We start from the raw sequence: 10146 nt of genomic DNA, 5'->3' as shown, positions 1-10146 counted from the left end.
GCCTTACGGGCTGGGGTGGGGTCTGCGGCCCTACGACCCGCCTCCAGCCCCGCCCACAGCCCCCGAGATTCCCCCCGCCCGCCACCCCACCCTCGGTCTAAGAGTGACGCCCCGCTCCCGTCCCACAGAGCCCCACACTCCACCTAGGCCCAGCCCCTGGCTCTCGTCCTGGCCACGCCCCATCCCAGACCCCGCCCAAGCCCCACCCCTCCACCGCCTCAGGCCCCGCCCCGTCTTGCCTCACAGCTCCGCCTCAAGACCTGCCCCGCCCCCAGGCCCCACCCCATCTCTCCCTTGCAACTCCGCCCCCAGGCCCCGTCCCCGCCCCTGACCCCGCCCCGCGGAGCCGCAGGCCGAGCCGCGTGTGTCCCGAGCGGCCGCAGAGGTGGGCGCAGGCCCGGGGTTGCCTCCGCTCCGGGGTGTGGCTCCGGGGTGTGGCTCCGGGTCGGGCTCCGAGCGGCCGGCAGCCTCGCGCAGAGCGGCCTCCGGACGCGGCCGCGCAGGTAAAGCCTTCGCCCCGCCCGTCTGCCGCCCGGGGTTGCGGGGTCCCGGGGTCTGGGGTCCCAGCCACCCTGCAGGCCCCGCGCGCGGCCCCGTCACTCCACGCCCCAGAGCGGCCGCGCGCCCAGGGTTTGGCTTTTCTCCCTTCTCGTTTTCCTTCTTTCTCCAGCACAACCGAAATGCAAGGCACCGCCCCCGGGGCCGCGTGCCCGTCCCCGCTGGGTTGACAAAGAAGGGCTCTCTCTGTGCTTACAGTTCTGTGAGGGTGTCAGGATGAGCAAAGTGCTAAGCTCCGACAGCCGCCACCCCGGCCACCGCCGCCAGCTCCGCGGCCACGAGCGCGCCCCGCTCGGTTGCCAGTCGTTTGCCCGTCCCTCTGCCCTGCATTCCGCTTTCTTAGGCAAGCCCTGCAGCCCCGCCTTCCTGGTTTCCAGCTTCGGAAGCTCGGAGGGGTGGCCCCTCGTCGGGCTGAGCCAGCCCCCGGTCCCCCTAGGTGTGCCATGGGTGTGTCCAGGGTTCCTGGACCCAGCCAGCGGTCAGCGCGACCTGCCCTTGCTGTTCTGGGTGGCTTTGGGAATCTCTGGAAATAAGTTACAGAGACCCCCGCTGACCAGACGCTTCAGTGTGCCGTGACATCTCCCCCAAAGTCAGAGTGCTCCTGGGGTTCCATGTGGGAGGCAGTCAGGATGCTGATTGCCCATCTCTTTTAGAACTGGAGGAGAACACCGCTTTTCCTTGCACAGAAGGAGGGAGCGTGGATGCCTGTGTCTGATGGTCATCTGCACAGCGGCGGCTGGGGGAGTGAGGAAGAACACAGGTCAGCACCCGGTGGGAGGAGATTGCCGTCCACCCGTCCCCAGGTGTGGTCAGCATGGGCCCCGTGGGCAAACAGAGCCCCTCGCCCCTGCCGGTCCCCGCAGGAGGGTCCTGCCTCGTCCTCCTCTTATGCCTGCGCTTGGGCGCGTCCTGCCCGCAGAGCTGCCAGTGCCCCGAACATGCCGGGGCCGTGGCCGTCCACTGCAGTGCGAGGGGCCTGCAGGAGATCCCTAAGGACATCCCTGCCAACGCTGTGCTGCTGAAGCTCGATGCCAACAAACTCACCCACATCCCCAACGGAGCCTTCCAGCACCTGAACCAGCTGAGGGAGCTGGACCTGTCCCAGAACACCATCGAGACCATCGGTCCCGCTGCCTTCTCGGGCCTGGCCGGGGGCCTGCGGCTGCTAGACCTCTCCCATAACCGCATCCGCAGGATTCCAAAGGACGCCCTGGGCAAGCTCAGTGCCAAGATCCGCCTGTCGCACAACCCCCTGCACTGCGAGTGTGCGCTGCAGGAGGCCCTGTGGGAGCTGAAGCTGGACCCCGAATCGGTGGACGAGATCGCCTGCCACACGGCCGCGCAGGAGGAGTTCGTGGGGAAGCCGCTGATCCAGGCTCTGGACTCCGGTGTCAGCCTCTGCAGCGCGCAGCACAAGACCACCGACGTGGCCATGCTGGTCACCATGTTCGGCTGGTTCGCCATGGTGACCGCCTATGTCGTGTGCTACGTGCGCCAGAACCAGGAGGACGCCAGGAGGCACCTGGAGTACTTGAAGTCCCTGCCCAGCGCCCCCGTGTCCAAGGACCCCATCAGCCCCGTGCCCTAGTGCCTGCCTGCGGAAGCGGAGCGCCGCCTACCTGTCCCCCATCACTCTCGTAGCAGGTGGTGGCGGAGCAGCGGGTCCTCACAGCCCCCTCCGCGTGGCACTTCGCCCCCACAGAGCCCTCCCTTGCGTTGCACTGAAGACACCGTGCCACGCTTCAAGTCCAAAATGTGGCCGTTGGGCCCATTTGACGGGCCAGGAAGCCAAAGCTTGGAGAAATGGCATTGCCCACAACCACACAGTCAGGAGACAACCCAGTCAGGACTTAAAACCAGGCCGTCTGTCATGGCGTTCCATGTCCCTTGTGCTCTGCTGGCCTCGTCCGCGTGGCACCTGTAGGGCGTGAATGGCATTCCGAGAAGAAAGGCTCTTGTCTGTGCGTGTGAGGTCTGCCCCGCAGATGGTGGGGTGTAGTCTCATCTGTGACAGGCAGAGATAATCCTACCCTGCAGAACCAATTTACCTTGTCCCCCTGGTAGTATTTCCTGAACCCATCTGGCCGCAGAACTTTCCAGAGCAAAGTAGTAGAGACCAGGTTTTTCTAGAGAGGTAAGTGAAAAGTGTAGTTCAAACTAACCTTTGAACAACTTTGTTTATTCTCAGAGTGTTGGTTAAGAGTAATGCTTGTGCCAAAATTTCAGTCCGGGGAGAGGGGAAAAAACCCTAAAACCCAAAAACCAAGAAAACCACGGACAGAAACCCGAGAAAGGTCCAGAGTGGATCATCATGGGGGGCAGTGTCCGCACGAGACACGCGTGTCCCTGCCCCGAGTCCCACCACTGTCTGTGCCTGGTCTGGGGGAGGCCGGTCATCCTGGGTCCATAGCGTGCCTTGCTCTCTACTCACTGCCACCTAGAGCCGCTCCTTCTCAAGGACGGGAGGACTGATGTTCCGTGTGTCGAGGCCAATCAGCGGTATGCTACTTTTCTCCAGCAGCAGGAACTCTCTCCCTCGCTCCCTCCCTGTCTCCCTGTCTCTGTCTGTCCTCACCTCTGCCACCAGGAATCTCAGAGCTAACTCAGCACTCTCTCAGCTGTGTTGCTTTACGTTCAGGGTAGACGTTACCTCCACCTGCGTAACTGTGAGCCGTCTTTCTAGTTTTAGTTTTTGATGTCTTTTTAAAGAGTGCGTATTTGTAAATGGCTTCGGATATTGGGGGGGGGCACAGATAGGACTAAATTGCTCATGAACTTAAGGTATACAGGTTACAAGCCTCGAGAAGCAGATGCTTAGAAAGAAGTAAAATAGAGGGTGCTTTGTACCTGAGAGCATCCTGTGACCTGAAGTGGGCCTTGAACGAGGGGTCCTATCTATGCGTGGACTCAGAGATCCGGCCTCCACCCCACCTAAACGAGGTCCTGATTTTCTCAGTTAAAATGGTGCATTACAGGGGCGCCTGGGTGGCACAGCGGTTAAGCGTCTGCCTTCGGCTCAGGGCGTGATCCTGGCGTTACGGGATCGAGCCCCACATCAGGCTCCTCCACTATGAGCCTGCTTCTTCCTCTCCCACTCCCCCTGCTGTGTTCCCTCTCTCACTGGCTGTCTCTATCTCTGTTGAATTAATAAATAAAATCTTTAAAAAAAAAAATGGTGCATTACAAAGAAATGACTGACAGCTCCCAGATACAGTCCCACAGGCAAACACCCCCCCCACCCGTGCCTGCTGCCCAGACCAGGGGTGCAGGGATGGGAGGCAGGGCCCAGCCACGGCCTCCCGCGGCCCGTCGCTCCCAGTGACCCGGGTAAGCACCGCTGCTGGCTGACCAGCAGGACACGGGCTCCTTGGGCGGTTCGGGGCCCCCTGCCCCGCCTGTGCCAGGGCACACACAGTGGGGAGAGGGGTCCTGCCACACAAGGAGCCCACCACCGGTGGGTTTGCCCGAGGGAGGTGACCTGACGGAGGTGTGGTGGGTGCCAGGGTCCTGTGGCTGCCACTCATGTCCTGGGGGTGCCTCTCCTTGCTGTGGGGGAAGCCTTAGCACTGGGGGGGGGGCTGTGCTGTTGCCAGAGAAATCGCCATTTCCTCTTACACCAAAATCAGCCCAGAGCCTGGGTTCCACCCAAATGCGGCTCTTCCAGGGGTGCAAGGGGGTTGGGGTGGGGCTGCCCGTTTCCGAGGACCCTGGACACACCAGAAGGGTCCTCTCTCTGTCACCCTGAGCCCAGCGTCGGGCTGTCGGGCCCTCCTGGCCTTTCTGGGATCCTCAGCCTTCAGGGGGCGTCCCGCAGTGGACACCTCCCCCCGAGGAAGAGCGCCAGGCCCCGAAACCCCAGGACCACGGAGCTCCTTCCTGCTCACGGGAGCTCACGTCCCAGGTACCAGGGAGCCCTCTGCTGTCCCGGGGTACAGCCATCCTCTCTCCTTTCCCTCTCCCTTTCTCTCCCCTTGAGGGAGCCCTTAGGACGACACCCTGCCCGGGCCCACCCCCTTCCTTGCTGCCATGTGTGAGCACACACCATGGATGCCCCCGCGGGCCTTACAGCCGAAGCAGCCCCCACCCCGGCCCCGATGGGCGGCTGCCCTGTCTTAAATCTGCAGATGCTGGGCGGGGTCACGCTGGCTTCCTTGAGAGAATCAGTGTTGACAGTGTCAGGTGCAGGACAAAGGGGGTGCCCCATCTGTCGGGGGCGGTGGGGTCACAGCCATATGGGACACTGGTGGCCCTGGCTCTCACTGTGATCCCAATAGGGACCTTCGGAGCACTTTACACAGATACACGGCCTGGTCCTTTGCCACGGGAGGTAACGCTACGCAGGTCAGGGGTCAGGGGTCAGGGCAGGGTGACTTTGGGGCTCCCCGTGGGGCAGAGGGTTGGAACAGCCACCCCAACTTGGGGTAGTGATGAGGCCTCCCTTCCTTCTCGTGGGGGTCGGTGGTGGGGCTCTGGCTTCTAGGGAGGCCTCAGGGCCAGAGGGGTGCAGAGGGCCAGTGAGGGGTTCATGGAACCCTTTGGGAGCCTGGTCGCCCTGCCCAGCTGCTCTGGGTGGCTGTTCCCTTGGTCCCCAGCCTCGCCATGGATGTGCCTTGTTGAACCCAGAGCCCCACCCCTGACCCTGACCCTAGGAGGGGGCATCCTACGCTCGTGGCCTCCTGGCACCCCAGCCTCCCTCCTCTTTGGGGTCTCCGTCGGGGGTCCCAGTGGTGGGGATGGGCCGTCCTGACACTTGGGGCTCTCTGTGCTGGGAGGAGGCTCCCAGCTCCGTGCCAGAAGCCCTTCCCAGGCCTCTGCTGGGAGCTGCCTGCAGGCTGTGGGGGGCGGGACAGGCCCCACCAGGACGGGGTGCACGAAACAGCTTCCCCTGTGCACGGGACCCAGGGACCTCCTCTCACTGCGAGAGCCTCCAGTCCGCAGCTTGGCCTGCAGTGGGGGTGGATGGCAGTTTTAAATTGGACGTGAGATGACGGAAACCCGGTCTGGATGTATGCTTCTTAATGGACAGTGGCTGCGGGCAGGAGAGGAGCGGAGCCCGGCGGTCAGAAGCAGGGCCTGCACAGCACAGCGCTGTGGCGGCTCGCACTCACTCACACGAGGTCTCACGAAAGTGTGCGGGTGGACTCCGCGCTGGGGGGCTGGAGTGGGGCCAGGCCGAATTGAACAGCTCTGCCCAGGGTCAGCGGAATGCCAGGGCCTCAGCCAAGTCAAGGCTGGGGCACGAGGAGCTCTTTCCTGGGAGCTCTGAGCAGCGCAGTGGGGCCCTGACCATCGGCACTGGGGGTCCCTCTGTGGGGGCCCCTCGGTGGGTGTGGCGCACTGGCCCTGCCCCGGCTGGATTGCCTTCCTGCACCATGCTCCCCAGGCTCCCTTGCAGCGCGTTCTCAGCAGACGCACGTACGCAGGACTTCGATCCTGGACGGAGTTACCTGGGGAGGAGGCAGGGCTGCGTGGGCAGACCGTGGCAGGGATGGAATGTTCTGGAGTTGTGGCAGCTCCCAGCAAGTGCAGGAGCCTGGGATGGTTTCCGGAGTCATCTTTCCGGAAGCTGGTTCTAAAGTCTGAGTCTCCTGTCCTCCCCACTGCCCCCGGATTCTCAATAAACCTCGTTGTGCTTAAGTCAGCTGGTGTGGCTTCTGTTGTCTATGCCCCTGTGACCCACCCGACCTGGAGCCCCTGCCATGCCTGCCTCCCTTCAGACCTCGCCACGTAGCAGAGCTGCCAGACCTGTCAGACCCGCGAGCCCAGGGCGTGGAAGAGCTGGGTCGGCACCAGGCTGCAGTGGGTGCTGGGGCCAGCTCGTACTGGCTCGAACCAGCTCTTGATGCCAGTAGTTAAACCTGGGGGATTTGGTGAGCCGGTTGACGTCATGATGGTAGCTGGAGGTTGACCACCGGCCAAGTCTTTACACCAGGCAATTGACAGCCCTGCTCGCTCTCCTGCCCCAGGAGACTGTGAGCCACGTGGCCGCGTATGGCTGCGGGGGAAGGGCTTTCGGTCCAGCTGCTCCCAGGCTGGCGCAAGGGTCACCTGAGATCACCATAATCCATAGTAAATGTGTGTCCCCAACAGCCTGTCCCTCCCGAGGACCCGCCTGTCCCCCCGGAGGACCCGCCTGTCCCTGCCCACCTTCTGCTCCCGGCTGCCCTGGCCAGATCACATGTGCTCTCGGCACTACCCCTGCTTCCCGCGCCTGCCCTGTCCCTTAGCTCCTGGCGGGGGAGGGGTGTCTCTCTGCCACCTGCAGGCTCTCACCCCTGCCTTCACGGTGTCACCCGGCCCTGCCATTCCCAGAGAGATTCCCTGGTGCGACCCCTTTGCAGCTGCAAAGAACCAGCCCCTCTCTCCCGGTCAGTGGGGCTCTCTCTGTGTGACGGTAATTTCTTTTCAAGCAGAAACTCATTTTTCTGTCATTTTACCTTTTCTAGAAGGTTCATGTAAGTGGAACCCTTTGAGCACAAAACTACTATCGCACCGAAAAATCCCAGTGGCTCTCTAGCGCCATTCAGCGGCCACGCTTCCCTGCTGGTCTGTACACGATTCCGGGGTTTGAGCCCGGATCCCCGCGGAGCTCAGACCGCGCACCTGGCCGCCATGTCCGTTATGGCTCTTTCACTGCAGAGACGCCCATCCATCTGTCTTTGGCTTCCTTGCAGTTTTGTGGTCGTCCTGTGGCCCTCCTCCCGTCTGGACTTTGCTGCCCGTCCTGTGAGGGGGTTAAGCCTGCTCCTCTGTCCCCAGATCCTGGGACCCGGAGTTCTGCTTGACTTCTCTAGCAAGGCCACGTCGTGGTGGTGGTGTGCCCTTCTGCAGAGGGCGTGATGTTAGCAGCCTCCCGTGATCAACCCTGAGGTCTGCTAAGTCCCTGCGGCCACTGACCACGGATTCTCTGCTCTGTGGCCCCTTCCCCCTCTGTCAGCTGGGGTCTCCCCTAAAGAGGAACAGCTTCGTTGGTTCTCCGATGGCCACGTCACGCAGGGACAGCAGGGTGGATGCCTGGTTCTTTATCAGTTTTCCAAAGAAAGAGTTGGTTCCTCTGAAAAGGACCGGTAGTTTTGAAAGCATCATTACGCATGAGTTCAAACACATGGGCTGTGTTTTGAACCGCTGGGCTTCCTTTCCTGGATGAAGCTTGAATCGTCTGTCCGGCAGGTGGGAGCCTCCCCAGGTGGGCTGTCTGGTGGCCCGCCCCCAGCGGGATAGCGTGTTCTTGCCCCTGCCCCTCCCCCGCCCCACCCTGGGCTCAGCTCTGGCTCCTTTCCGCGGGGTGACGTTGCAAGAACCCTGTGCCCAGTGGGTCCTTGCTCCCAGGACTGTTGGGTGGACCGAGCTATTTGAGATAAGACAGCTGGGGTTCATATGGATGCTTCCAGCTCAGCCCTGGGCTGCCAGATTGCCCTCGCTGCCTGACCCCTGTGCCCTGCCCCACGCGCCAGGCACCCAGCGAACCAGCTCTGCTTCCACCCCCTCTCCCCTCCTCGTGCCAGGCACAGAGACGTCCGTGTCCTCATCCTGGGAGCCCGTGAGGGTGGAAGATGGAGCCACGAGCCAAGGGAAGCAGGAAGGAATGCAGGTGCTTCTGGAAGCTGGAGAGGCACGGGAGCAGATCTCTCCCCGAGGCTCCAGAAGGAACCGGTCCTGCCCACACCTTGATTTTAGCCCAGAGGGACCCATTTCGGACTTCTGACCTCCAGAACTCTGAAGTAATAAACTTGCGTTGTCTGGGCCACTAGTTGTGTGGCCCTTTGTTTTAGCAGCCTTGGGGAACGGACACACGCCCGCTTTGAGAGTGGCCGGTGTGGCCAGAGCAGAGGGCCGCCTGTGCCCTGTGGCCGCCCTACTCAACACCACCGTGTCTGAGTTCTCGGGGCCAGTGTGCCCTTCAGGCCGCCGCCGGTGACCTCGGGCGCTCACTTCACCTGTTGGCCTCCCTCCCCTTCCGAGGAGGGGTCACCAGGGAGCAGGCAGGGGTCACAGTGTGGGGGCGGTGCAGCAGGGTGGCACCCCCAGACACCGCACACACGCTGTCACGCGTGTACCCCACGATGCATGCACGCTGTGCAAACAGGTTCACACGTGCAGTCCTGTTTGCACACGTGCGCACACATACTCATGCTCACTACACTCACACACAGGCAAACCCAGTCACATGCACAGTTGCACACACGCACACGCTCACAGAGGGCCATGCCCTACTCACTCTTATGCATGCCCCCCCGCAGGTGCACCCCCCCACACATCGTTTCTCCCCCAGAGCCCCCCTGCCTCACCAACTGTCTAACCTGGGGCATCTGGGCAGATGGCTGGGGGCTCGGTGAGCCGGGCTGAGTGTGGGGCGGGGGGCAGGGTACAGGGTGGGCACGTTGTCAGGGAGCAGGTACTTGACCCCGCTTTGGGGCAGGGCCGGGGGACGGGTGCTCGGGAACAGAGTCAGGAGGGCGCCCAGCCCTGCGGAAAGTGGGTGGGGAGGACTGCAGCAGCCCTCAGGCTCCAGCGGGCCCAGCACGGGCAGCCCGCCAGGCGGGGGCAGTGGCAGCACCAGCCCGCCCGCTCACGAGCAAGCCTCACGAATTCTCCCAGGGGCCCAGCGCCATCAGCAATATTTCCCTTTTCAGCTGAGAAATCAAGACTCTGAGGTCTGGAGGGAACAGATGCCCGACTCGGGAGCCAGCGGTGTGGGGCCAGCCCGGGCAGGAATCTGGGCCTCCTGACGCCTGGGCCTGGAAGTTCTCACTTGGGAAGGACAGGCCCCAGTGCTGTCAAAACAGAGGTAGGCCTTGGTTTGGCCCCAGGACAGAGCACGGGGAGTGCGAGGGGGAGAAGCGCCGGTCCTCGGGCCCAGCGAGGCCAGGCGTGCGGGGTCTGCACGAGTCACCCTGGCCCGGAGGAAGGGGGTGCAGGGCTGGCTGCCAGGCCGGCCACCGGGCGCTGCTGCTACGCATCCCGGACAGCATCCCAGAGACATAGGCCCACTGGGCCGACCTCTCCTGTGGGTGCAAACGTTCCTGGTGCGGGTGCGCGTCCAAGGGAAGGGCCGCAGACACCGCGGAGGGAGAGACAGGCAGGTGTGGAGGCCGTGGGGGACATGTGGGCACAGAGGCTAGATGACCGTCCAGGGTGCCCTGAGCTGGTGGGCGCCCAGCTGGGGCATGAGCCAGCTGCTGGGCAGCAGCGGACGGCAGACAGATGCGGGCCTGTCCTCGGAGCCTCTGCAGCCAGAAGGAGACGGCGGAGCCGGGGAAGAAGAGCGTGTGTATGGAAAGACGGGGGACGGTGCATCCACCAGGCACCGAGCACTGTCCCAGGACAGACCTGCAGGCTGGGGCGTTGCCCCCAGAACGTCTCTTCCCAGCTCAAGCCCATCCAGCTCCCGGCGCCCAGCCCGCCCCGGGGCTGATGAGGGATGCTCAGGGAGCCCTGCTGCCCTTCCGTCCTCACCCCGCCCACCTCCCTCCTCCCCCTCCTCCTCTCTTCCTTATCCTCCCCCTCCTCCCCTCTTCCCTATCCTCCCCTCCTGCTCCTCCCCCTCCTCCTTTCTCTTCCTCACTCTGCTTCCTTTCCCCTCCTCAC

The 10146-nt window shown here is 63.2% G+C and overlaps 1 protein-coding gene across 1 annotated transcript; it reads left to right on the top strand.

The window, feature by feature from the left end:
* Positions 1-335: 335 nt before the first annotated feature.
* Positions 336-3653, top strand: LRRC3 (leucine rich repeat containing 3). The gene is made up of 2 exons (XM_040621822.1): positions 336-503; positions 1212-3653. The coding sequence occupies exon 2, from the start codon at positions 1373-1375 to the stop codon at positions 2144-2146; it is 774 nt and encodes a 257-aa protein (XP_040477756.1). The 5' UTR covers positions 336-503; positions 1212-1372; the 3' UTR covers positions 2147-3653.
* Positions 3654-10146: the final 6493 nt, after the last annotated feature.

This window comes from Ursus maritimus, unplaced genomic scaffold (assembly GCF_017311325.1).
Source record: "Ursus maritimus isolate PB19 unplaced genomic scaffold, ASM1731132v1 scaffold_4, whole genome shotgun sequence".
Classification (NCBI taxonomy): Eukaryota; Metazoa; Chordata; class Mammalia; order Carnivora; family Ursidae; genus Ursus; species Ursus maritimus.
Note: the sequence above shows the minus strand (reverse complement) of the source record. Positions and strands in the feature narration are given on the sequence as shown.

Bases quoted from the DNA above. Each gene is read 5' to 3' on its own strand.
- LRRC3 (XM_040621822.1), top strand. From the start codon at position 1,373: ATGGGCCCCGTGGGCAAACAGAGCCCCTCGCCCCTGCCGGTCCCCGCA.